The sequence below is a fragment of the Aptenodytes patagonicus genome, unplaced genomic scaffold (genome assembly GCF_965638725.1).
Source record: "Aptenodytes patagonicus unplaced genomic scaffold, bAptPat1.pri.cur scaffold_43, whole genome shotgun sequence".
In the NCBI taxonomy this organism is placed as follows: domain Eukaryota; kingdom Metazoa; phylum Chordata; class Aves; order Sphenisciformes; family Spheniscidae; genus Aptenodytes; species Aptenodytes patagonicus.
In genome coordinates this window covers 946,549-973,961 of record NW_027472001.1, presented here as the reverse complement: position 1 = coordinate 973,961, position 27,413 = coordinate 946,549, and the positions used below count along the sequence as shown (strand labels likewise).

Below are 27,413 nucleotides of genomic sequence, written 5' to 3'. Positions count from 1 at the left end.
CGAATAACTTTTCCGAGCATCGTTACGGAGTTATTATAAGAAGAGGAGTTTGTCCAAGAGAAACTCTACTGGAGCACCCCAATGGGCTGGACCTGGGGGTTGAGGTTGGATTTCGCAGACGGTCCCGCACCTTGCAGCCCATCCCGAGATTTTTGGGGGGGGGGCCAATCCACATCACGTTTCCACTTTCCCGGCTACAATGACTGAATGGGGATGATCCAGATTGAGCGCTGAACCGTCTCCACGTTCAGAGCAGGTTTTTTGGGGGGGTTCATGTGGGAAATTTTGAGTTTTTCCCCCATTTGCTGAATATCTCGGCTGCAAAAGCAGAAAAATCTCAGGAAATCCCAGGAAAAAAAAAAAAAAATCAGGCCTGTTCTCTGCAAGCCAAAATAAATAAATTGACTTTTACACCCCCCCTGAAGCCACCCGGGTCTCCTTTCCACTCGTCTCCTTCGGTGGGAAAAGGTCACTTCTTGCAAACGACACCTCGGTGGGGTTTTTATGGCTCCTTCAACTTCTGTGTCATCATTTGCTCGCTTCACTGCTCTGCTCCGAGAGGGGTTTTTTTCCCAATTTTTTTTTTTTTCCCCCACGTCGAAACATGTCGCCTTTCTCGCTTACGCAGCGGGGAGCCGCGACGCCGTTTTAGTCCTAATGGGCAATTTAAGGGACTTTTAAAATAGCTGAGATTTTCCGCAGCATCCTACGGAGACGTCCCCCCTACCTGCCCCGTCCCTGTCCCTTATCTGCCCCCCATTTTAATACACTGAATTTTGGGGACCCTCAGGGGCATCGTTGACCCAAACCCTCCTTTTTGTCCCTATCGAGGGGGTTGCTCAAGCATTTTTCCTTCAGTTTAGTGGGTTTGGAGGAAAAGCTGCAGCCAAGAGTTGCTTTTTTTTGACTCAACGCTGTGACTGCTGTGAGCTTTTCACCTGAAAATTTGGGATTTTTAAGGCTTGGAAAAGCAAATTCCTCTCCCCAAAGACAGGGAAGAGATGGGGAGGGGCAGTGATAAATAAAAAAAAATCAATTATTAGAGCTACAACCAGCTACTCATCATCAAGGGGACCATTTTGGGGAGAAAAGTGCTAGAAAAGGGGTTTGGGGGAGCTCTGCATTAATATTTTACTGCAGAGGCTGTGCAAGCGATCACCCTTACTGTCGGAAATGTGCAAAAATGAAGCAGAAATGATTGGAAAAGCTGCCTTTTGGAGGAAAAAAAATGCTTTAATAATCACCTGGTTCTGCTAAAGGGGTGTGATACGGAGCATCATTTGTACCGAGCGTGATCGCGCTCGCCGAGCGACATTACCTGTTGAAAATTAGAGTCTGCATAAAAGTCCATATGTTTTCCATAATAAATTTAAAGAAAGTCTTCAGCCATTTCATCGTCAAAGTTAGCAAAAAGAGGTTGTTTCAAAAATAGGCGTTTTCAGCACCAAAAGCGATGAAAGCAGCTTTGCCCCCCCCACCCCCCCCAAGTGTTTTTTAGGTGGTTACATCAGGGACAAAAATGGAAAAATAAAAAAATACAAAATTTTATCTATTTATTTACTTATTATATAAATATATTTTTAAAAATTATTAAAATTGGGTGGATATGTTGATTTTTCAGCATTTTCAGCACAGAAAGCGATAAAAGCAGCTTTGCCCCCCCCAAAAAGTGCTTTTTAAGTGGTTACATCAGGGACAAAATTGGAAAATTATAAAAATATAAATTTTTAATTATAAAAATATTTTAAAAAAAAGTCTCAGATTAAAAATTGGGTGGAGATATTGATTTTTAAGCAGGATCAATGAAACCCCCCCAACTCCTGATGTCCTCAGCATGTTTTTGGGCTCAGAACCACTGTTTTCAGCACGTGTGATGGCAGCAAGAAATTTCACTGGGAAACGCTAAGGAATAGGGTAAATATTGCTGATTCAGGAGATTTTCTTGCCCTGAAGACCTTCACTGTGGTTGCTCTCCAGAGTTGACATATTTGGCCATGGTCTTCAAAAAAAAACCTAAAGCAAGAGGGATTATCACATTTAAACCTGCGGGAAGCCCCCACGTTGCCTGGTGAGCAGCCGCTAACTCCGGCAAAGGATTTTCTTCCCAAAGAAATGAAAAAAACCAGAAATATAATATAAAAAGGAATATAATCGTCGAGCAAGCGGCACCTCAGAAATCTCTGCTTTAACCAGGAGTCTTGCAAAAACATGGGGATTGTTTGACTTTTTTTTGTTTTTTTACAATTTTTTAAACTTTTTTCAAAACTTTTTTCAATTTTTTATTTTTTTACATTTTTGACATATTTTAAAACATATTTTTAACATATTTTTTGACATTTTTACATAATTTTACATTTATTTTACATATTTTTTAACCTTTTAAACTTTTTTTTTACATTTTTTAACGTAATTTTTTGTACTTTTTTTTACCTTTTTTTTTTTTTTCCTTTTTCTTTTTAGATTTTTTTTTCCCCCTCCTGCAACTGTTTTCGGCCATTTTCTGGGGAAAAAAAAAATATTTAAAAAAAAAATCCCCCCCTGCATTTTTTTCCAACACCTGCGACTTTCATACCCAAATCCAGACCGTTTCCCCCCCCTTTTCCCACTGCCGAGACGCTCGTGCTCCTGAGCCAGAAACCTGCTGCCTCTTTCCCCCTTTCCCATCCCCACCTGCTCCCCATAAAGCCATTTTTGGCTGCATTTTTGCCTTCCTCCCTGCCCAGCATCCCCGTCGGGGCGCAAATACTCGCATCCGAGCATCCTCTCGCCTCTTTTTCCGCCGACTTGGGATTATTTTTATTTATTTTTTATTATTTTCTTTAGTCCAAGGTGAGGTAATGGCTTCGAAACAGCCGCAGAGGAGGCTTTTTTTTGGGTAATAGCCCAATTAGTTGCAGACTTGGCTGGAAACAGCCAACTTGGCAGGATTTCGGGGCAGGATGCGAAAAGGGCTTCGGCATCCTGGTAAATGAGTGTGACGAGGGGAAAAAAAAAATGGAAAAAAGGGGGGAGGGCATCATGTTCCCCCCCCAAAAAAATAATTTTCAAGGGAGATAATAGGGAGAAAAAAAGGGAAAAAGAGAAAGAGGATGGGGAGATACTCAGTGGCATGGCTGGAGCATCCCAAAATCTGCTTGCATTTTGGGTTTAGATAGAAAATGGGGGGGGGGGGGGAGAGAAATCCAAACTGCTGGGATAGGAATGGGAAGCGAACCCCAAATTTTCACTAATTTATTTAGCACCGGGGAAGAGAAGAGGGACGGAAATCAGACTCTGGGTTGGGAGAGTTAGAAATTAAACAGCGCCGGGTGAATTTACAGGTGCAGGAGCCAAACTTTGGAGTTATGAACAATAAAGGAGATTAAAAAAAAAAAAAAAAAAAAAAAAAAAGGCGCTGTATCGGCAGCAAAATGTCAGGCAGGAGATATTAAAGTCAAACATTTTAAAAGCAAAAGGGGCCGCGGTTTTGGCCCAGCTCGGGTTTACGCAGCTTTTAAGGGAGGCGAGAAATCTGCTTTTTTCATGCCAAGAACCTGAGTATAAGGGTGAGTTTGGCTGGAGAAGACTGTGGGCATAGACATATGTATTTTTATATATCTCTGTGTGTGTGTGTGTGTATGAAAACATTTTATTTATATATAAATAATCACAGAAATAAATATAGAAGTATATTAGACAAATAAAATATAAAAATATTTCTATATAAATACAGAAATGTATATTAGACAAATAAATAATATATATAGCTATTTTATTTATATATAACTAAACACAGAAATGAATATATAAGTATATTAGACAAATAAATAAATTATATATATAATTAGCAAGAGACTTCCTTTTGCTACCCAGCTCAAGGGAGGATTGAAGATTTACTGGTGAAAACAGGCAAATGCTGATTTTTTTTACAACATTTCGACACCGAAGCAGGCGAAACACCCACTTTGCGTTAATTTTCCACTGAGACTTTGCGCTAAAACCACCGGATTTGGGGGGGTTGCTGATGCATTTGCACCCAAATCGGTTAAAATTCTCTCTGAATTTTTTTTTTTTTTTTTTTTTTTTTTTAAACCGAATCTTGTGAAGATGAAGCGATGCATCGTGTGGCGTACGTCGGACCCGTCTGCAGCCCGGCAGCAAATAATTCAGATTTCTTTAATGCAATTGTTAATTTTAAGTGGAAATTGCCCCTAAATACGTGCAATCCTGTACACGTGGGGGTGGCGGTTTTGGGGGTGATGCTGGCAGGATGCGCAGTGATTTGCGTGTGCGCTGGCACACACGCAGCTCACGTCTTAAATACATACATTTAACTAAAATAATGGCAGTTTTTAAAAAAGCAAAACGTTAGTTAGCAGAATGATTTATCACATAGCAGACATAATTTTGCCTGCAGATTTCCAGCCCCGGCGCGTTGCGATTCCCATTGCGTCGGCGATCTGGGACAGCATCGGGGCTAAAGACGGGCGATTTGGGCACGGGTGAAAATAAAGGCTGATTTTTTTTATTTTTCTCCTTTTTTTTGGCTGGCTTCTCGCAGTGCAAAAATGATTCATGCCTGGGCTTGGCGAGTTGGAAGAGGCTCGCGTAATTTTGGAAGGAAGTTTAAAAGTGCCTGTGTGTCTAGACAATAATACCTGCTTTGAAAAAAAAAATCGCGGCAAGCAGGAGACGAGCGTTGCAGCTGATTTAATCTAGGACTTCTGCAAAGCCTCCCTTAAGAAATTACCCCCCCCGCCTTTGCTTTGCTGGTGGTGCAATAAGGATGTCGGGATTTTTTTTCCTGTATTTTCCCCGAGTAAAAAGTGGAAAAAGTGGGAAAAACCCAATCCTGCTGCTTCCAGGATTAGGTGAAATGCAAATGTGTTGTCACCCCCGCCCCAAACCGTCCCGCTCAGAGCCCCATCATGGGGCTGCCTCCTCCTAAATTTTAACAAGTCAGTGCAGGAGGCTGCAAAACTGGGCGGAAAAGTGCAATAAACCCTGTTTTTGTTTTCTTTTCTTCCTTTTCTCCTCTTCTTTATCCCCCCCCCCCCCCCCCCCCCAGATGACGGCCACAGCCCAGCAGCCCACCAAGGCACAGCCCGTGCATCTCGCCACGCCGGCGGCGGCCACCAACGCGCCAGTACCCGCCGCGGCCGGCGACCCCCAGGCACAGCTGGAGGCCGACAAGCGAGCTGTCTACAGGTGATGCAAGCCAAGAGCAGTGTGCATTAATCGATTAATGCATTAATTAATGCATTATTTCATTAATGCATTGTTAAAGCGTCGCTTCGGCGAGGCATTAATTAATGCGTTGGTTAATGCATCGATTCGTTGATGCATTCATTATTAAAATGCTTTATTAAGCCGCTATTATTCAAATGCATTAATTAACACACAGGAATGGGGGGATTAGCAATTAGCTCCTTTTTTAGCAATAATAACTATCGATAATAGCGCATGGTGGCAGAGCTCCTTCGCGGACCTGGTTTTGCAGCACACACACCGCCCCCCGCAAAATCTTCACACCCCCCCCCCCAGAAAGCCCAAATTAGCCTTTTTTTATTTTAGCGAAACCGTGCGATTTGGGGCCAAAAAAGCACCCAGAAGGAGTAAAGTCACGTATTAACCTGAAATGCGCAGTTCATGCGTCCCATACGGGGTGCGAGCCGCAACGGGCGCGGGATGGATGAGTCCCTTCGGTCCCCTTTTTTGTCTCTTTGGAGATAATAATATATAATATTGTAATATATGCAGTAATATTATCGTATAATTGGAGTAAGTAACACTATAATTATGTAAATAGTATAATTATAGAAGAAATATATAATTATGTAAGTGATATGTAATTATTTACAATATTACAATGTATACAGTAATGATGTAACAGTAATGTATAAGATTGTAATATAATTAGGATTAAGGTTTAAGATTAAGGATTAACCCCCCCATTAATGGCCAGGGCCGTGGGGGCTTGTAAACCAAAAAATTGCACCTCGGAAGTGAAGGAATTAAAATATTTTGACTCCAAATATTGAAATATTATGAGTCCGAAAGGTGTGGAAAGGCGGATGAAGGCATGGAATAAACCCACTGGTTTTCCAGGAAAACGTAAAGGATTATTCAAAGCGGGTCTCAAGATTTTTTCCAATGATGGAAATATAATTTTCTCAAGGCAAAGGAGGCCATTCAAGAAAAAAGCCCGCCTTTTCTTTGCACTTCTGCATGGATTTTTGCAGCGTTTGTGGGATAACAAAAAAGCAAAAAACCCTCTGGAGTTTTTACAGCCTTCATTTGAAGGTCAAAAAGATGCCAGAAATACCTTTTTGAAGGTATTTCCCACCCAGAAAAGTGGGGCAAAAATTGTTGGCTGGTCCCACGCGTGGACTCGGTCGCCCAAACCTGGATGCTTATTTTTGGGTACCAGCCAAAACTACCCCCAAATATATTTTTATCTCTAAAAACACACCCAACGAGCCCTTTTCTGCTGCATGCAAAATCTGAATATTCACCTATACAGTGTGTGTATCTGTCGTTAGCTATCGAATGCACACGGGGAGGGGGGTTTAGCCCTCCCAGGGCTGTACCCTCCACCCGAAACGATGGATTTTTGTTCATTTTCAACAATCGCGCCAAGGCAGAAGGCAGCGGCTGTAAGTGTCGGTTGATCAACCTGGAGGGAAATCGCCGGGAAAAATGCGCCGGGAAATATCAAAAGCACTGGACAAGTCACCCCGCCGGGTTTTATGCTCTAGTGGGAGGTTTATCACCCATTAAAAAAATAGAAAAAAAGGGGAAAAAATTAATCCTCCCCCTCCCTGCTTGGCGTGGGAGCATCTTCGCAGGGGCTGGTCCAGCAGCATCACTTCTCTGCTGCAATTTTTTCCCAGCTAAAGTATTTTATTCGCTTTATGCAACAGTGGGGCTGGGACTTCCCGACAGATCTTGCACCAGTAAAGATGATGTTCCTGCGGGAACCGATGCCTAAACCACCCCAGCACCGCAAACTGGATTTTTCCAAGTGGGAAGCGGACGGATTTCTTTGCATTAATTTTATTTTCTGGTTTTTTCTTCGGAGGGAGGACAGGCGTATATTGGAGCTGGGTTAAAGAAAAAAATAAAATAAAAATGCATGTTGTGATGTGCCCACGGTGCCGCCGGCTCGCGGGCAGAGCCCTGCTGAAGGTGCGAAATTAGGCCATTAGAGGAATTCATTTCTCTTTATTAGCCTGTGTCGAATCCTTTTTATTAGTGGCTGCGAACGACCTCTCTCCTGCAGGAAAATGTCAGGGCTGGTTCAGCCCTTTTATTTGGAGGATTCCCTGGGAAAAAAAAAAGGGGGTTTGGCAAAACCATATTCAGCAGAATCAGATTTTTTTCAACCCCCAAACTCTTCCTTGTGCCGTGGGGGTGATTTTCCACCTCCGTAACACCCACGGTGGGGAAAATCCTCCTGTTTCCCCCCGCATCCTGGATATCCATCTATTCCCCCCCCCCCTCCAATTTCATAGCAAGGATGGGCTCTAGCTCTCAATTTTCATGCCACTGCCTCCACCTGCAAAGCCCCATGGTGGCCGTTCCCTTCACCTGCCTGTTGTGGCCACAGGAAGGCTGGAAACAGAGAAAAACGGCATATTTTTTTTTGCATGCAAAAGGGGAAAAAAAAAAAAATGCAACAACAATTCAGCGTACAGCTCATGGCAGAACCCCAAATTTCACTGCTCCTCGACACTGCGCTTGACTAGGAGCCTCGGTGCTCTCCCTTAACCCACCCTTGGGGGTTTTGCACCTCCCCCTTGTTTTGCTTTATTTTGTTATTTTACTTTATGTTATTTTATTTTGGTTTTTTAATTTTTATTTATTTATTTATTTATTTTATTTTAGTCTGCCCTATTTTAGTCTATTTTACTTTATTTCATTTTATTTTATTATTTTATTTCATTTCATTTCATTTCATTTTATTCCCATATAAAAAGCAAACCATCCTCCCCTCAGCCACGTGCCACCCCCCCTCCTCCTCCCTGCCAGCGCTCCAAGACATTCACGGGGGTCAGGGGCAGCACTGCCCCAATTATTAATACTGAGCAGTGCAGGATGATGCCGGCAACGGCCTTAACCCCCCCCCCCCCCTCAGTACATGCAACCCCTCAAAGCAAAGGGGCTACAAATTGTTCAGAGGCTGCAACCCACCCCCCCCGCCCAAAAAAACCCCCCAAAACATCCTTGGGGTAATTCCGTGCCTTTGCTCCTAATTGATGGAGCGGCTCTGGAAATGGCAGCGGGCACCTGCCGCTGAGCCGCCGGTTCATAAGTCCCAATAATTCAGCCCGCCGCCTGGAATTTGCCTTTCATATCCCTCAGCTAAGCCCCGGCGGGGCTGCCGAAATTATGAAATTATTTCCCCCCCCCCCCCTCCGTTCGCCGCTCCAGCCTCGATGAATCTTGCATTAAACCGGGATCAGGACAGATTAAACTATAATATGCTGCGGTATTAGCGGCTGCAAATGAAGACTTAGCCAAGGGGTTTAACCCCTTCGCCTGACTCCGGCTCGGAAAAGACCAGCGGGAAGTGATTCATAATCATCTTTTGGGCCATCTTTTGGAGATGAAGTGGTGGAGCAAATCCCATTGTGCTGGGATAACTGGGGTGCTGGGGGAGACCATCCCTGGAACAGCGTTTTGCATTTCTCCCCTGAAAGACTCCGTAAATACTTTCTTTTTTTTTTTTTTCCCAATTTGCACAGCTGGAGAGGCTCATTGAGGGTTGCGCTAGCTCATGGTCTTCATCCCCTTCTTCTCCACGTGCTTTGGTGCTGTATGTATTTTTGCATTTCATACTGGATCGATTTAGGCATCATCATTAGAGCAGATTGTGGATTTGCAAGAATTGCAAGCCTGTTTTCTAATCCTTAGAGCGAATCGTGGATTTGCAAGAAGAATTGCAAATCTTTGTTTTCTAAGAATCATCTTGTGGTAAGAAAGAAGTGGGATTTGACCCGTCTTCGTGGACGGACATGGATGTGCTTGACAGAGGTGCAAAGAGACCTCCTGGTGGAGGAGCAACCCATGGCAAGGTCGGTCCATAAGGGTGCTGCAGGCACGTAGAAATATCAGCTCATCCCCATCTGGTGTCTCCAACCAAGAGAGACATTTTGGGGTAAAATACTACCATCGATGAGCGGGTGCTGATGTTGATCCCCAAAATGCAAAGCCACAAGGACAGCAGATGACTCCAAGACAACCACCCCGAAGCTAAACCTTTTTGCCCATGGCAAAACATTTTGGAAATGCCAGCTTCGGTGCAATGATGGAAAGCACCAAGACGTTGGGAGAGGTCATCTCCTGGTGGAGAAGATGGTGAATTTTGCAATTTTTAAGCTTTTTTTTGTGGTTGGAAAAGGTCTAGAGGGAGCACTTCCAGCATTGGCTTGGGAGTGAGGTTTGCATCACCAGGCTCTTGCAAGCTGGGAGGGAATGGATGTGTGGGGTAAAAATGGACATGGGACCTGAAACAGTGGGTGTTATGGGGGGGTCTCCTTTGTCCTCTGCAGGCACCCGCTGTTCCCGCTGCTGACTCTGCTCTTTGAGAAGTGCGAGCAGGCGACGCAGGGTTCCGAGTGCATCACCTCGGCCAGCTTTGACGTTGACATCGAGAACTTCGTCCACCAGCAGGAGCAGGAGCACAAGCCCTTCTTCAGCGATGACCCCGAGCTGGACAACCTGGTAGAGGCATCCGGGGCTTGACAGATGGTTTTTGGGGGGTGGGGAGACAGTAGGGGATGAGGAACGAATTATGGAGACCTACCACCTTGGGCAATGTCTTGGAGCTCAGTTTGTAGTGTTGGCCATCTTGGCAATGTTCTCCACAGACCTTGTGAGACCTTCTCCAGGACCTCTGAGACCTTTTCCATAAGATTGCCTGTAGGAACAAACCCCTGTCCAATTTTTGGCTAGTTTGCCCACACAAACGCCATGGGGTCAACGCATTTCCTGGGAACAGCCAAGACTGATGGCTGTTTTGTGCCCCCAAACTTGCAATCTCTGCAGGAATTACTGCTCTTCGGTGCAACATGCAATAGCATCTGCGTTCTTGTCTGCCACCATCTTGTTTCAAGTGTGATGGCCAGCTCTTGTCCTAGAAACAAGGCAAAATAAGAGCTTTTTCCAAAAAGGGTGATGCATATCAATGGTTTGGGACACTTTGGACTGTTTTTGGTGGCTTCCCTGTCATAGCAACCCAAATTTCCTACCGTACCCATTGCTGCTGGAAGGTGCCTCAGAAGACTCTGCTTGGGGTGGAGCTTTTCTCTTGCAGGGACCTCAGGAAACATCCTCAAATCCCATTATTTTGTCCAGGAAGCCTCTACATGTGGTCCCCATGGCAAGCGTGTGGGTGAACAGGTCCATGGCACCATCCTGGTGCACCCTCCCAGCGCTCCGCAAGCAGATTTTTAAGGTCAAAAGAGGCAATTTCACCCACTTCTGATGATGCAAAGAGCAAAACAGCTTCCCCGAGGGATGGAGTGTCCCCTGGGATGTGTCGCAGAGGGATTTCCATCCCAGAAAAGAAGCAAAATCAGGCAATTCACAGGCAGCTTTTTCCAAATATTGGAGATATCAAGGAGGTGAGTTTGTCCAACAACCTGTCACGAAGGGAAGAAAAAGGAGCAATGCTCGTCCAAGTGCAAACACTACTGCTTTCCTAAAAATGCAAGAAACAGTTTCAAGATGGATTAAAATCCCGCATCTTTTCAGCTCATGGAGGAGAGTTTTGCGACATCCCTAAATCAAGAGTGGCTTAGGAGTCTGTGGAAAGCCCTCCAAAAAAATTACAGGCCATGCAAAGCCCTGTTTGCAGATTACTAAACCCATTTTGCAATGTCTTATGGCCAAGAACGGAAATCGCTCTGGGACGAGCAACCAAAAAAAGCAATGTTTTGGATTATTTCAGTTTTGGGACTGAACATGCATCAAATGTTGAGGTGCACCAAAAAAACCCCCATCACATTAAATTACGTAGAAATGGGTGCAATGATCTAGCAAGAGGAGAGAGATGAAGCCAGCTGAAGCTAAAAAAAAAAAATCTAAAATTTTGGGGCAGGAAAACCTATTCCTACACATGTCAAGGTGAAACATCTCCAGCAAATGGTCAGTGCAGGAGATGCGTCCACAGAGGCCATTTTCACTGGGTTTTTTTGGTGGTTTCTTAAAAAAACCCGCACCAATCACGGTTTTTGGGCATGTTTTGGAGCAACTCTTTCTGCTGAGGTGGAATTTGGCCATGGGCAGTTGCATTGATCCCACGTATGATCTTGCAGCACTGGATATATTCATATTCATATATATATATGTACTTTTGCCCTATTTTTAGGACGTATCTGTATGTATCTATTCTACCCAATGCCCAGAACTTCTCCAAAAGCCATCCAGGTTGCTCAGTGTGGTTGGCCTCCATCAAGACAGAAGAGATGGTTAATGTGATGCTGAAGAAGGACCGTTCCTGTTGGTGGGAGGCGCCAACTGGAGGGAATTTCGGTTGAAGAAGTCTTGCGGTGCTCAAAACTCAACATTTCCACCTGTTCCTGAGCTGACACTTTTTCCCTTTTTGCATTGTCCTTTTTTATTGGTTATTTTTTGTTGTGTTTTTTTTTTTTAACGCCACCGATTCCCCAGAAATTGGTGATGGCAAAGCAGGGATGAAAAGGCCAGCAGCATTAGCTATCATTAGAATAAGAGTCATGTATTCCTCACCGCCGAGATGCACATAATTAGAAATTAGAAAAAGGTCAGATCTCACCATTATCAACTCAATCAGCTGCCGAGTGCCACACAGTCAATTAATTCAGCATCTGTATTTTTTACAACCCCGCGCACGTACGCCGTTGGACTGTAACTCTTTATCCGGACAGATATACGGCGCAGCGGAGCAGGGACATAAAATGAGACCCTAAGCAAATGAGCTGAGATAATTGAGAGATTTATTTTTTATACATATATGTGTCAGGTCTTCTTGCCTTTGCCCTTGAATATTGACTTTCATGGCCATTGAGCCCTGGGAGGATGTGGAGAGCCAGGGCGCCGACGCCTCCACCTTGCGCTTTGCCTACACCAACTGCGGAGGAGGGGAAAAAAAAAAACAAAAAAGCCAAAAAAAAGCAAAGAAAGAGAATTTTTCCAGCTACAACCCATCATCGTCGTTGTTTGCCAAACAAAAATTCGCTTTCTCCGTCGTTGAGCCGCCACCCGAGTTTGGCCCTGGATTTTTCGGGATGTTTCCCAACCGTGGTGACTCGCAGTTTGTAAAGATGACCACTAAAATTTGCAAGTTAAAAACACCCTTTGAAATGCAAAGACGCTTTGTTACATAAAACTGGATTTATTGCCCCGGAGTGAATAGCTGAAATTTTATATATTATGCAAGATTTCAAACAGCGGCTGTAAAACTTAAGGTTTCAGCTTGGCGAGAGGAATGTTTTATGTGTAAATTTTTTAACGTTTATGGGGTACGTTTTAATGAGGCCCAGGCTTTGCACCGGTAACAGCTTATGGCAGAGTTGCAGCCCCATAATCTTGTTAGAAGAAGTGGCCTCCAGAGAATAACCAAACACTTTTCGACAACCAGGGCTTTGGCTTGGACTTTTTTGGGGCACACGGAGCAATTCCCATGAAGGCAACGGTAATTTTTGTGAATTTTGGCTTCTTGGGATTTCAGAGATATGACTGATGGGGAGAGAAAAGAAGTGTGGAGGTGCAGAGGGATGGGCTCTGGGATGGGTTTTGGGCAAGAATATTGAATTCTTGGCTTTCTTTGGTGTGTTGAGAAAGGAAATGCGTTTAATTCTGCTGTAGGGATCGGTTCCAGGTTACATTTTGGGTGAGAATGTTGGTTTTTTGGGGGTTTTTTCTGATGCGTTGAGGAAAAAAATGATTTTAACTCTGCCATTGTGTCCTTGCGTAGATGGTGAAGGCGATCCAGGTGCTGCGCATCCACCTCCTGGAGCTGGAGAAGGTCAACGAGTTGTGCAAGGACTTTTGCAACCGCTACATCACCTGCCTCAAAACCAAGATGCACAGCGACAACCTACTCAGGAACGACCTGGGGGGGCCCTACTCCCCCAACCCCTCCTCCATCAGCCTCCACCCCCAGGTAACGCCTTAAAAATCACCGGTAATCATCATCATTGCACGTTGGCCAATGGGCATGTTGGGCCAATGACGTTGGGGGGTTGCTCTACAGCTCTTGTGGCCTCCTGGAAATGCATCAAAACCCATCCCCAGCTGAGGAAAATAATTTAAAATAGCCCATATCTTGCTCATATGGTGCAATAAATGATGCTGCGGTGATTTTTTTTCTTTTTTTTAATGTTTTTCCCATGGCCTTTCTTTTCATGGGGTTGGCAGAGCTGCAACCCCAATGTTTGTGTCTCAGCAAAAGGGAGAGATGAGGGCTTCTCCTAAACTCATGTTGCAGCAGTGAAATGTGGGGGGAAGGAATTGCAGAAGCCGTGCAAGCACATGGCCAAATGGACAAGAAATTTGCATTTTTTCATGAAAAAATACTATTTGTTGGCGGGAGGGACAGAAACACCATGATTTTCTCTACCACTTCCTCCTCTCCCTGTTCTTGTCTTTGTTTCAAGGCAGCTGAACAGATTTTTGGGTCTCAGATAACCCTTTATGGCTTCGCTGCTCCTTTTTTGCCCTGGTACATCTTGCAGTTCTCCCCCAGCATGATCAACATTCCCACCTTGACTTCTTTTTCTGTGTAATTTGGGTTTTAGCTGGGAGAAGGAAACATTTGGTGCCTCAAGCACAATGGGAAAGTACAAGGAGATGCCCAAGAATTGCAGAAATATCAATTGAAATGGCCAAACCAAGCTGCACCTTGGTGGCTTTTGGGGCAAAATAAGGGATTTTAACTTAATATTTGGAAAAAAAGTTGCCCATGGGTTGGGGTTTTCATGTGCATTTGCAGTGCAGGGAATAAATGTTGGCTGGTTGCATCCCAAAAAACTTCCTTGATGCAACGTTGTATGTCCCTTACGGATTTCCCTCTCTCAGATACTGGATTTTTTTTGGGGAAAATGAAATTTGGGGTTGCACAATCCCACCAGAAAAAACTGCAGCCAACTCAAAATAAGCCAGGGTGTCCCCAGGCAGCTCTTGGAGCTATCCCCCGAAAGGAGGCAGGTGGTGGTGGCTTTTTTAGGGCTTTTCAGGGCATTTTTAGGGTGGTGGAAAGGAAAAAAAATGCGATTTTAGCAGCTCAGCTCCAAGTGCTGCAGAGTTTGAAGCTTCCAACATGACGCTTGTGGCCACTTTCTTCCCTCAGCGTGGGGAGGGAAAAGCCCCCAAAAAAGTTTTATTTCTTATTTGGGTTTCCTGAAAGCACCAAACCACTTAATCATTGATCTAAAAAAAACCCGGCCTCTCTCTATTTTCTAATAATCTCTAGAAATGGACTTATTATCCCTTCGCTGCTTTATGGTAGCATTCCTTATGATCAAAATTAGCAAGACACTTGCATAAAAGAGAACAATAATTGCTCAACGAGCATCTCGTTTGTAATTTATTAGTTTCTATTATTGTGCGTCGCCATGGCAACAGCTCGCATCCCGGTGATGAGAGAGATGTTAGATATGAGCCGACGAAGCTCCCGGTCCCAGCAAATGGAGATGCACGTTTTTTATCAGTAATTTTCATGAAAATAATAAGTGAGGGAGTTAATGAGATGGAAAGCCGTCCTGTGGCTATTGTGATTTTTTTTTTTTTTCCCTCTTTCCCTTTTTTTTTTTTTTTTTAAAGTGTTGATCTAATTAGAATGCATCGGTCAGGAAAAGTAATGAGGATTTAGTGCTTCACAAAGAGGTGGGGATTGTATCAGAAAATTAGCACAAGTCTTTGGAAAATAATCAGGCCCATGGAGAGGTACCAAGCGCCTCTGATTCCTGCAAACCCGGAGCTGCTGATGTTTCCCTTCCGGGCAAGACTCTCAAGTTGAGAAATTCAAGTGAGGATTTGGAGGCAGTTGCTAAATAAATGGGAACACACCCAGGAAAGACCCAACTGGAGGGGAAATGCTGGCACAGCGACGAAGGGATTTTTCAGCAGGCAACGGGAGCCAAAATATTCACAGTGATAGACCAGAAGGAGCCACCATCTCAGCTGGTCCTTGGATGAGGATGACGATACAATGGCAAATTTTTTCTAATTATCCAGCTAAGCAATGTCAAGTGCCTGAGTGCTTTGACTCATTGAGTATATTTGAATTTGCATAGGTAAGGCTTAAAAAAAAGGGTGGAAATACTCTATATCCATCAGTTGAGTTTCAAGAGCTGGGGATGCTCCAGAGAGCTGAAGAATCACGGGATCAGTGTTTAAAAAACAGCAAGTGGGATGATTTCGCTAATTATCATACTATTAATCTCATGCTGGGGGCAGGTAAAACAGCTAAGGGGCCACTAATTTAGGAATTTTTAAAAAAATTCTAAATAATGGAAATGTGATTAGTATCGATGAACAAGGTTTCTCAGAAAATAGGTTTTCTCAGGGTATGGGAGGGGCATTGATCATTTTATGAGCAGATACACCAGGTTGGTCATGAAAGCAAGATATTTCCATTTTTTTGCAAAGTTTTTTACCATGGGACAGCCTGCTTAAAAAAAAAAAAAGGATATGCAATAACAAGGATGTCAATCAAAACTGAGAAGACAATGGCCAGAGCTGTCAAAATGTCATCGCGGGAGAATCGCGGTTGGATTTCCCTGGTGTATTCAAAAAGGATGGCCCTTGGCTTGGTGTTATTTGTACTTTCTAAGATGAAAAATGCAAGAATTTCTGGAAATGCAAAAATGCCTGGAGGTGAGCGAGAACCTGACAGGTGCATGATGGGAAAATTGGGCAAACGGAGGCGTTTCCACTGTTGCTGAAATCTCGTGTCACCAAGTCTGGAGATGACTCCTGGTGTTGGCCAAGTTTGGATGAAAAGTTAGGGTTTTTTCCTGTGTGGTGAGCCGTCCTTGAACCGTCAGTACCTTGTAGACATTTTCCTACCCTGTTTTCTCCAACGCCTTCTCATTTTGTGCTCTACTTTGTTTTGCGGAGGAGTTTTAGCCTCTTTGGCCTGCAAATCCACCAAGCAATCTTCCATTTTTCTTGGTTGTTTTCCACTTGGCTTCATTCCTTTCCCTTGAGTCCTCATCGGACCCTTTTTAACTCCCTCCCTTCGTTTAATGAATATTTTTCAAGTTTTTCAGACAAGGAGAGGAGAGGGGAGGTGCTTGTTGCATGGGGAGGCGGGGGAAGCCAACACTTAACAGTAAACCAGTTCACCTTTCCTTCGACATCGAAGTGGTCCTCGCTGCTCTCCAGTTGACTCCACTTGCAGGAAAAAAAAAACCACCGCAAAGCCAATCATACTGGGAACCACAGCACTGCCAGGGACATTTAAATTGGATTAAATCCAATTCATCCATCCACGAAGGGGCTCTACGAATCTTCTTACACGAGTTTGAGTTTGGCCAACTCTTTCTCAGCAAACTCGCAGGTTTCTTTCTTCTCCAGCTAACCCCAATTTTTCCCAGCTTTACTCAAGCACAAATAAATTTCACAAAGTTAGGATAAGACAGCAATTTTTACGCATGCGTGCCACCCAAAAATAAATTGCTGTATCATAAAGCGCAAGGGGAAGGACATCAGCCCAAGTAGCGCTGAATTTTGGCACTTATTCACACTTGGGCACTTGGTCTTTGACACTTGCCTTATTGCGAGATAAGAGTTTTTTTTTTTTGTGCGACGCAATACGTACCAGGTCTTTTTCTTCATTAAAGTGACTTTTAATTCGGAGAAATCGTGTTTTGCCATAGAGCCGCGGAAGGTCAGTGCCAAGATGTGGATCTGCAGAGACACCTAGTGATACATTTTTTACACTCAAGTTTCAAAATTGCCGGAAACATTTCAACTTCTTTGAGTCCTAAAATATAAAACAGTTTTGCAGCAAAATCACAAGCGTAATACAATTTGGCTGGCATTTGCGATCCAAGGCAATTAGTATGCAAAAATATATTTTTTAAATCTTCTTGGAGATATCTGTATTTATTTTAAGGCAGAGCCTCCACTTTCATTGGGTACCCTGGTTTCACAGTGATGTTGCAGAACCATGAATTTCTTCCGTATCTTTTTCTAATAATTACCAATATTCTGCCTTTTTGGACACCACTCAGCTGGTGTTTTGGGACAGTTTTCCTCTACGCCACCAAAAAAATGCAATTTTTGTCATCATAAAATTCTGTTGAAAATGGCTTTGACCACTATATCTGGAAACGGCAGTTTCTTGTTCCCATTTTCCGATATCCCAAATTATTTCTTCCCAGTGCACTTCCAAAAACGGTCTTCTGGATGCCCTTCTTTTGAGGAATCATGGAAAAACAAGGCAGGAGAGGAAAGCTGGAGGTCTTCAGGCTGGTCCAAATCTCTGGTCACCCCTGGCCGTACCTGACTGCTTTTTGAGGTTCTCCAAGAACCACATTTGGTTTTATATGAATATTTCCACTGTGTTTGTTGGCCAGACGCTTAGCAAAAGCCAAGTCCAAGTGCATGCAAAAGCAACCGGTTTTTGCTTTCCGTATGCTGGGAAATCCTCATTTTTCAAATTGAAACCCATTTCCCCCAAAAGGCTGGAGATGGGGAAGGGATATTAAAAAAGAGTACAAGTATTTTATGGTCGTATTTGCATTTTTTTATTAATTTAGCTATGAAAAGGAATGTCTGGGAGGCGAAGCAAAAATTCACAGCAATTGCAGCAAAATAGCCAGATAAATAATATTCAGATCGTCAATGGAGAGGACAAAAATAACATGTGGCAGAGGCGTCGGTTGCAACATTTTGGGCTTGGCATCATGGGAGAGGAAAATGCAGCAAGGGATTTTAATAGCAAAAGCATGCAGGGAAATCAGAGTTTATTCAGAACCATTGCACAGGCAAATCAGTGGTGACTGATGGGGAAAAAGCTGATAGAAGCATGAATGTAATGGGGAAAATAAAAAAGAAAAGGACCAAAAATGACATTTTTTTCCCCTCAGCAATGGGAAATGCATTGACGTGGACACAAGGGTACCCTAATTCCCCGCTGAACGATGGGCTCGCATCATCTCTTGATGTAAAATTAATTGATTTGTGTGTTCAAATTACCATATCTATAGTTTTATTGCAAGGAAAAGAGGAGCTATGGCTTTTTCCGGCCCGACCGTGTTTGCGTGGTCACCTTTTCCAGTGTCGTTGCATGTCGCTAGTCCAGAGAAATCCTCTTTTCTTAAGCCAAGATATAGGTTTCTTGAAGAAATGCATCAAAATTAAGGGAAATTGAATAAAAAGGTGAAAAAAAATCCCCTTTGTTGGCATTTTGTTCAACAGTTGAGAACCAGCCGGACATGAGGAAAGTGATGCAGAACGGGAAAATGGGTAGGAAAAGGGGAAAAAAATATTTTTATTGCGAGAAATGAGTGCAGTTTTATTTCCATTACAGCTGGGCGAATTAGAGATATATCGTCATCTTGGGCTTATTTTGAAATGGTGATTTTTCTAAATATTATGGGCATAACGCACAAAAACCCTGCCCATCTGGGAGGTCGTGGTACATCGCCCTGTATTCCCCTGTATCCTCAATTTCAGCAGCCTTCCCTTCCCAAAATGTTGCATTAAATACGCAGATAATCATTCAATTTGGGCTTTTTCCAATTGCTTCTCACATGCAAGAGCTGCTCTCCAGAGATGGGGTTGATAATAAGATTACAGCTCGTGGCTAAAAAAATGCCCATTTTTGCAAGAAGTTAGTTTAAAACTGCAAGGGATGATATCAAATTGGGTTATATTATTATTAATTTCATTATTTTACTATTATTCTGACACGGGGAACCCGTGGTGCTTGCCTGGGTTTTAGCAAATGCTGCATCATCCAGTTCCAGTCAAAACACCAAGAAAATAGAAATTTATGGAAAGAAGAAGAAGATCGAAGAAATTCCTACTTCTCTATCTTTTTCTTTTTTTTCTCCTTTTTCCGTATGGGAAATAGTGGCTGCACAAAGAGGACGAGTTTGGGGAAGATGCTAAGTGGGAGCTTTGCAAAGCGTAAATCCTTATTTTTCCATCTTTTTTTGCAATTGCAACAAACTGAAAAACCCCTTTTTCTGCAGTTTTGCCTCTTGAACCACCTAGAGAAAAAGAAAAGGCAATGGGGCATATTTATTGGAGGGGGGGGGGGGGAAATTAAAACCTTGCATGCTCCCGCCGCATGTTAAAATTCATGTTTTTAATATTTCTTTTCGCAGGAGATGCTGCAGAGCTCACCCGTGGCCCTGCCGCCCGCCTCCAACCCGCCGCCGGGCATCGTGGTGCCGGCGGCCGCGCTACCGCCGGGCAACTTGGCCATGAGCGCCGGCAGTGGCTCACCCGCTGTGCCAGGTAGGGACCCCGGGGGAAGCTGGCGGGGTGGGGGGAGAAATTTGGGGGTTTGGTACCCCCACGAGCCTTTTTTTTCCATAGGTGGAGCCTTGTACCAGCCCGTGACGATGGTGACGTCGCAGGGCCAGGTCCTTGCCCAAGCCATCGCCCCCGGTGCCCTGCAGATCCCCAACGCCCAGGTAAGACCTTCCCACCTCAAATTTCCATTTTACGCCATATTTTGCACTGCCGCAGCAAGCAAAAACTCCAGTTTCTCCATAAATTCAACCCTTGGAGTATCCTAAATTTTTAATTAGCAAGAAACGTTGATTAAATCCATCTGCTGGGCGCCTTTGAGGTACCTAACAAATTATAGCAACGACCTAACAAATTATAGAAATGCTTATATTATTGCTACATTATATTATAATAAATAATATATACTATATTATATTAACTATATTACGGTATATTATAGTATAGTATAGGATCGGATCGTATTGTATAGGATATGATATGATATGATATGATATGATATGATATGATATGATACATACTGTTGCTATTATATTATGGATCTGGGATCACCGGCATCGCCTGTCCAGTACGGCAATCACAGCACTCATGGGAATGACTCATTTTTTTCCTTGCTGTAAGGATTTTGGGGTATTTTTTAGCCATTTGCTCTGGTTTTGCTGCTTTTTTGTAATTGCAGTTAACTATGTGGTGTTTCCCCGCGTGGCTGCATCCGTGCAGTAAGTTGACAGTTTGGGGTAGAAATGGATTTATAAGGACAACTTGCTATCCCCATTGGCTGTGTTGCCTGTGATCTCTTCCAAACCTCCATTCCCCAGGAATTTGGGCAAAACCCCATCGATTTCTGCTACGCTGCTTCCCGGGGGCAGGTCAGCAAAAATCCCCCCCGTGCAAAATTTTTTTCTGAAACGCCCCAATTTAATTGCAGGAGCCCCTTAAAGAAAAAAATAAATGGCATTTGGGAAATGGGTGGCACCTCCCTGGCAGGTTTTATTGCCTGTGCAATGCTTCTTTTTTTTCCTTCTTTCTTTAATACCTCTCCATCGCGGGCTTGAATCTTGCAGGAAAACCCTCCGTGGTGCGAAAAACACGCGCGCAGGGAATATTGGGGCAGGGGGAGAGCCCCAGACAAGCACCTCCGGATGCTCTTCTCGCGCCGCCAGCATGATTTATTCTGCCGGCGCCCAGGGGAATCGCAGGGACCTGCTGGCCTGATGTTTAATTCATCCAGGAGAAGTGTTTTGATGAAGAGCTGGGGGAAAAAAAAAAAATAAAAAATCCCTTTTTAACTCAAGCGCTGAGATTTCAGTTCGGTTCCCGCAACCTCATTAAAACTTCTCTTGCAGCAAGATGTTTATTTTTTACTTTTTGGAGGGGAAAAAAGCACAAATTTTCACTCAACGGGCACGTTTCTCCTCGTGGTGGGAAATCAGCTGGGTGAGGAACGCAGGTTTTCAAGGGGTTAATGAGTGGCAGGGTTTTAACCTCAGGTTTAGAAAGTAACTTTTTGGGGGTTTTTGTTTGTTTGTTTGTTTGTTTTTTTAAGGTAAAAGGGTTTTCCCCCTTAATTGCACATCGAAAAAGGTCGTAGCATCGGCACCACAGTCCCCAGCTGTGTCGGTGCCACCGCAGGGAGAAAAAGCCCATTGCCCTTTGCAAAGCATTGGCAAAAAACCAGAGATATTAAATAGAGATCCTGGGGGAAAATGAGGATTTAATGCAAATTTTTTTTTTTGAAAAAATGGATTTTGGATGCTCCCTATGAGTTCATGTTTTTTGCACTCGCCCCACTCCCATTTTGTGTTGGTTTTGCTCATTTTTTGTGTTGGTTTTGCTCATTTTTTGTGTTGGTTTTGCTCAGTTTTCGGGTTGCCCATTGCCGTTTTCAGCCAATTCTCTCCCTGTTCTTCTCCCCCGGCAGGTGAACCTGGATCTCACCTCCCTCCTCGACGGTGAGGACAAGAAGTCCAAGAACAAGCGAGGCGTCCTGCCCAAACATGCCACCAACATCATGCGCTCATGGCTCTTCCAGCATCTCATGGTGAGCACCGCAGCCACCAAAACACCCTGCAAAGCTGGGAAAAAAAGGCAAAAACCCCCAAAACCGAACAAATCGAGGTGGTGGTTTGTCTGAATTTATATTCAGAGGCACAAAGTGGCTTTGGTTTTATTTTGGGAGTATTTTGGGGATGACCGTTTTCACTGCAGGTGGCAAAAATACTCCCTTAATGCATGAAGAAGCAAAGAAAACCGGAGGGGGGACTTCCACAAATTATAGCGGATGGGTGATGGAGCGTTTTTTTCCAGTTAACAGCTCCAAAATACCGTTTTCCAGCAAGCCGGGGTGTGAAAGCTGCCCCACAGGTATGGTTGTGGCACATCAGCAAGCAGTCGAAATGCAGAATTGCAAAATTGCCCCATTTTGGGGGATGGAGATGTAGGTAGATGGAAGGAGCTCAGAGGATGCAACCAGGATATTTTCATGCAAGGAGATTGCTCTCCCATCAGCGGAGCTGGAAGAAGGGCGGAAAGCTAAAAAAAGCCCCTTTTCCCTGCATAATTCGGCCAAGAAATCCCTCAGAAGCTGGTGGCGAAGAGTTGCGTGAGGGTCTCCAGGAAGGTGGGAGGTGCCCAAGGTAGCAGCAAGATGGAAAATAACAGCTCCAAGGAGCAACCTGGGGCAAAACATGACCCAGGACATGGAGCAGCAGCTGGTTGGGAACTTTCCAGCCTTTTTTAAATGGGAGATTTTTTGATTTATTGCATTGAGGACAAGAACATCGTTGTGTTGGGCCACCATCCCAAGCTGCGTCATGCATCTCCCGTGCTTTTGGAGGGCTGGGCTGCAGATTTGCAAGCAGAAAAAGGATTTAGAAGACAGTTTTCTGCCAGGTGCTAGGAGAGCCCCATGGTTTGAAACTTCCAAGACTGCATTGAAAAACTAAAAGAAATTGTGCTTCTACTGGACGGTTGGACCTTTGCTCTCAGCCTGGTCCTCATGGTCAGAAGATGCTTGGGATTCCCCATGAGATTTCTCCATCTGGCAGCATAAATGATGTGGTTTTTAACCTAATAGCTTTGATGCTCATCGTTTTATTGGGTTTGGGAGTTTTGTAACACCAGGAGGAGAAAGGAATCCTGGAAATAATATGCCAAAAATGGAGATACTTTTGCCAAAAAAGAGCCATTTTTAACCACTTTGGCATCCCTGAGGCCCCGGTGGGATGGGGGTCTCCAGCATGACTTTGGGTGGTTTTGTCAAGGAAATCACACTGTTTTGGGGGCAAACAGCTGGAAAACAAGTCATTTGAATCAACACTGGCGCTGGCTTGGGGCTCCGAAAAATGACACATGGGGCTGGTTTGATAATAATTTCCTTTTTGGGGTTGGAAAGGAGGATTTTAGCACAGTTGGGAGGGAGTTGTTGAAGCTTTGAGTGCTGGTAGCCTATGGCAGATGTTTCAGGGTGGTTTATTGATGCACCTGAGAAGGAGCGTTATGGGTGACAGTGGGTTTTGAAGCCCAAATCCCACCTTTACCAACAACCATTATTAGAAAATCGCTAATACTAAAAAAAAATAGTATTTTCCTTCAAGGAAAAGCCTTGGATGGAAAGCCTTGGAAAAGCCCTAAGGACACCGAGGAAACCATGATGCTCTTGGATGCCACCCTTAGGCCCTACATCTTGCAAATGCAAGAAGCCACCAAATTTGGGGTGGGAAAATGAAAAAAAATGGGTGGGGGTGTGGGGGTGTGGGTGTGTTTCATTTTTTTTTCACTCGGGGCTGCCGTTTTGCACACAGGGATGTCATTTTGCTGCCCCACCTCTCTTTTTTTTTTCCCAGCACCCCTACCCCACAGAGGACGAGAAGAGGCAAATCGCTGCCCAAACCAACCTCACCCTCTTGCAAGTCAACAACTGGTGAGCGCAGCGGTGGCCCGTGCAGTCACCTTGCTGGCTTTAGAAATTTTTTTCACGCTATTTTCGTGCTATATAATGCTTTTTTGGGGGGGGGGGTAACTCGGGCGGTTAGGGATGATTTCTGGGAGACGGGCTTGGGTGTGTTTACTCGATGGCGTTCGTTTGTGATGTCTCAGTGCCCTCTCCTGGCCAACCCAGTATGTAGCAGCCTCCAACTCGGCTGGAAAAATTAATGCAACGGTGTAACAGGCCACAGAAATAAAACAGGGTAAAAGCCCAGCTTTTTGGACCATGCAGCCACTTTCAAAAGGGTTTTACATTGCACCTCATTAAATTGTTATAATGTTCATTGTTCTAACTCAAAACTGATGTAATGACTCTTATTTACTCGAATGGTCTCCGTTTTCCCTGGAAAGGTTCATAAATGCCCGGCGGCGCATCCTGCAGCCAATGCTCGACGCCAGCAACCCGGACCCAGCCCCCAAAGCCAAGAAAATCAAGTCTCAGCACCGGCCCACCCAGCGGTTCTGGCCCAACTCCATCGCCGCTGGGGTTCTGCAGCAGCAGGGTGGCAATTCGGGGACAAATCCTGATGGTAAGGACAAACCCTGATGGCTTCTGCCCTTCCCGGATGGAGTGGCCATGCATTAAATTATGGCCTTAATTGGCAATTAAGGATTTCTAGAGCCCTTTATCACCCTGTGGGGAAAAACATGTTGAAGAAGTGGCTCATGCAAGAAGATCCTTCCAGTTGGCCATCACAAAGGTGCTGGCAGTGGGGCAGTGCCATCTCCTCAGCACAGGAACAGCCCTCAAGGATCACCCGCTCTGGGGCATCACTTGGGATATCTCCTGAGGTGCTGGGGAGGGGATAAAGGGGGAGATGGGGAGAGGAGAGGAGACAAAACGAAAGAAGTTGAAAAGATGAAGATGAGATGAGAAGACAGATGAGACAAGATGGGAAGCAAGAAGATGAAGAGAGAACAGATGATGAAAATGAAGAAGAGGAGTAGAGAAGATGAAGAGAAGGTGAAGAGAGCAGAGATGAGCATGGAGCAGACAAGATGAGAAGAGAGAAGATGAAGAGAAGGGAAGGTGGAAATTAAGAGAGGATGAAGAGAAGATCTGCCTAACCAATTTGGGCATCTACTTGCTGAGAAATGAAGGTTTCTTGTAATTTAATGAAGATACATTAGCTAAAAAAATTAAGGGTTGGACTTCGGGTGGTGGCTGGGGCAGGTGGGACACCCTACAGGGTGCTCTGTCTAGGTACAGCTTTTCACTTGGGTTATTCTCGGCTTATGCACTTTTTTGTCCTTTTTATATTAGCTGGGGAGTCCTTATTTCTATTTTTTTTTTTTTTTAATTTCAGGCTCGCTCAGCATGGACAACCTGCAACCCCTCTCGTCAGCCACGGCCACCATGGCCATGCAGCAGGCCATGCTGGCGGCCCACGACGACTCCCTCGACGGCACCGAGGAAGAGGAGGAGGACGAGGAGGATGAGGACGAGATGGAGGAGGAGGAAGAAGAGGAGGAAGAGCTGGAGGAAGAGCCTGGTGGCCTCCCAGCGGCGCCCAGCGCCGACCTCGGCTTGGACCACAGTGACTCGCTGGAATAGCTCCTCCTGCGCCCTCCCCAAATCATTGACGGCACCGGAAACAAAACTCCCGCAAAAATGCCAAAAAAACCCGGCAAGAACAAAAAACAAAATTGGTGAGAAAAAAGCAAATTGGAGGCGCTGGCAGATGCCCCGGCTGCCCACGGGAGCACGGGGACCACCATGCCGGCGTGTGGAAGTGAAGGACACATGTTTACAAGGCACATATTGTGGCCAGATTAATTTTTTTTTCAGGTTTTATTTTTATTTTCCCCTTCCCTTCGTTTTTGGTAAGAAAAAGCGTTTTTAGGGGAAGCTGTTTTTCCCCATGCGATGCTTGGATGCTGTTGGGCGACACCAGGTTTTCACCGCGGGCCACCGCGTCCATCACTTGGATTTCTTGGTGAAAAAAAACCCATCCCAACCCCAAGACTGATGCTTTTTGGGTTCTTCCCCCAAAAAGATGATTCACAGGCATAAATATTGGCACGTGGGGGGAAAAAAAAAAATCGGCGAGTGCAAATTCTGCTTCAGGTCGGATCTGAGGAGGGTTTGGCACTCTTGACCCACCGGATTGCCCAAACCTCCCTGTTTTGGCCTCGATGCTGTGGCCGTTTGGTGACTCCGGATGCAACTTTCTGGAAAAGGGAGGAAATTCCCCCAAATCCTTTAATTTATGTGCTAAAAACCCGTCAAATCTGGAAAAAAACCCCACCCCATCCTCGTCCTTAAGGGCCGAGACTGGACGCAGAGTTGGGGCAAAGGCTGCCGGGAGCGACTTTCCCAGGGCGTTTTGGCACCGAGTCAGGAAAAAATGAGGGAAAAAAAGGGTTTAAAAAGTACAGATTTTCACCCAAAATTGAATGGTGACCCCCAGGATTTGCCCAGGTGGAAGGAAATTCAATATTGTTGCTGGAAAGATGGTTTCTCCTTGATATTGTCCACCCGCGTGGGAAAATGGTGGTTTTACCCCAGACGAGCCATGGGGGAGGGCGGCTCTGCAAAAAACCAACGTATTTTGGGGTGTTTTTTTTTTAAATGCTAGCAAAAGGGCGAATTTCACCTTAAAATGTGGTGTGGGGGAAATGCAAAAGCAAACCCGGGTGATGCGGGGCAAAAATAATAAAGGAATTTTCTTCTGCAGGTTCCTCCTGTAAATGCAGGTTTCTGTAAGAAGGATCTTTTTTTTTTTTTTTTGCGGCTTTTTGCCGGTTTTGTCATTTTTTTTGGCTCTTGAAGAGTTGAGAAAAAAAAACAAAACGAGCAGCCGGGGGGAAAAAAAAAAACCGAGTGATGCAATGGGCAGAAAAGCCTATTTTTCGATACTGATCTGGCGTGAATGTAATCTGTAATTTCATAAAGAATTCATTGTAATTTAGTATTAATTCATGGCCATTTATTATAAAGTGCTACGAGATGAGGTTTCGCAGCTGTATTTTATTGGCAGCTTCTTCCTGCGAGCGGAGAAGCCCCCAAAATGGGTGAATAACCCCCCAAAATGGGCAAAACTCCCCTCAAATAGGCAAAGCAGTCCCAAAATGGGTGAATTGACCCAAATCCGCAATTGAGTGATGCGGCGCAAATAGGATTTATTCTTCCAAAAGTGATGCCCCCCCCAAATGAGCTCCAATGTGATTTTACCCCAAAATGATGCTCTTCCAAAATGAGTGATACACCCCCAAAATGTTACACACCCCCCTAAAATGAGTCATGCTCACCCCAAAATGAGTTATATTCTCCAAAAATGAGGGACGCTCCCTAAAAAGGAATGATGTTACCCAAGAGGGGCAAACCCCCCCCCCCCAGATTAGTGATTCTCCCCCAAAATGAGTGATGCTCACCCCAAAATGAGTTATGTTCTCCAAAAATGAGTGATGCTCCCCAAAAAGGAGTGACCCACCCCAAAATGGGTGATGCTGCCCCAAAATGTTATGCTCCCCGAAAATGAGAGATGCTCGAGATGCTCCCCAAAATTGAAGTTTTTCCCCCCAAAAGTGGTATTTCCCCAAATAATGATATTCCCCAAAATGAGGGATGCCCTCCAAATATGAGCAATGGTCCCCAAAATTAGTGTCTCTCCTCCAAAATGAGTAATTTTTTGGAGCGGTGCCCCAAAAATGATTGATCTTCTCAAAACCATGATGTTCCCCAAAATGTTTCCCCCAAATGGGCGATTCTCCCCCCAAATGAGCAATACTCCCCAAAATGAGTGATGTTCCCCCAAAATGATGCTCTCCCAAACCAGCGATCCTCCCAAAAATGAATGTCTCTCCCCAAAAGCAAGTGATGCTCCCAAAAATGAGTAAATCTCCCCAAAATAAGTGACCTCCCCCAAAATGACTGAATTTGCCCCCCAAATGGATGACACTCTCCAAAAATGAGCAATGACCCCCAAATTAGGGACTGTCCCTCCAAATGAGTGACAAACCCCAAAACT

The 27,413-nt window shown here is 44.6% G+C and overlaps 1 protein-coding gene across 2 annotated transcripts in view; it reads left to right on the top strand.

The window, feature by feature from the left end:
* The window catches only part of PKNOX2 (PBX/knotted 1 homeobox 2), a 57,107-nt gene extending 30,711 nt beyond the window's left edge, over nt 1-26,396 (top strand). For both annotated transcript variants that reach the window (XM_076363492.1, XM_076363491.1), the window contains exons 5-13: nt 5,048-5,187; nt 9,534-9,705; nt 12,941-13,129; nt 19,308-19,440; nt 19,522-19,619; nt 21,377-21,496; nt 23,301-23,377; nt 23,794-23,972; nt 24,750-26,396. In XM_076363492.1, the coding sequence (XP_076219607.1) occupies nt 5,048-5,187; nt 9,534-9,705; nt 12,941-13,129; nt 19,308-19,440; nt 19,522-19,619; nt 21,377-21,496; nt 23,301-23,377; nt 23,794-23,972; nt 24,750-24,997 (1,356 nt within the window). In that variant the 3' untranslated portion in view covers nt 24,998-26,396. The remainder of the gene's footprint in view (nt 1-5,047; nt 5,188-9,533; nt 9,706-12,940; nt 13,130-19,307; nt 19,441-19,521; nt 19,620-21,376; nt 21,497-23,300; nt 23,378-23,793; nt 23,973-24,749) is intronic.
* The last annotated feature ends 1,017 nt before the right edge of the window (nt 26,397-27,413 follow it).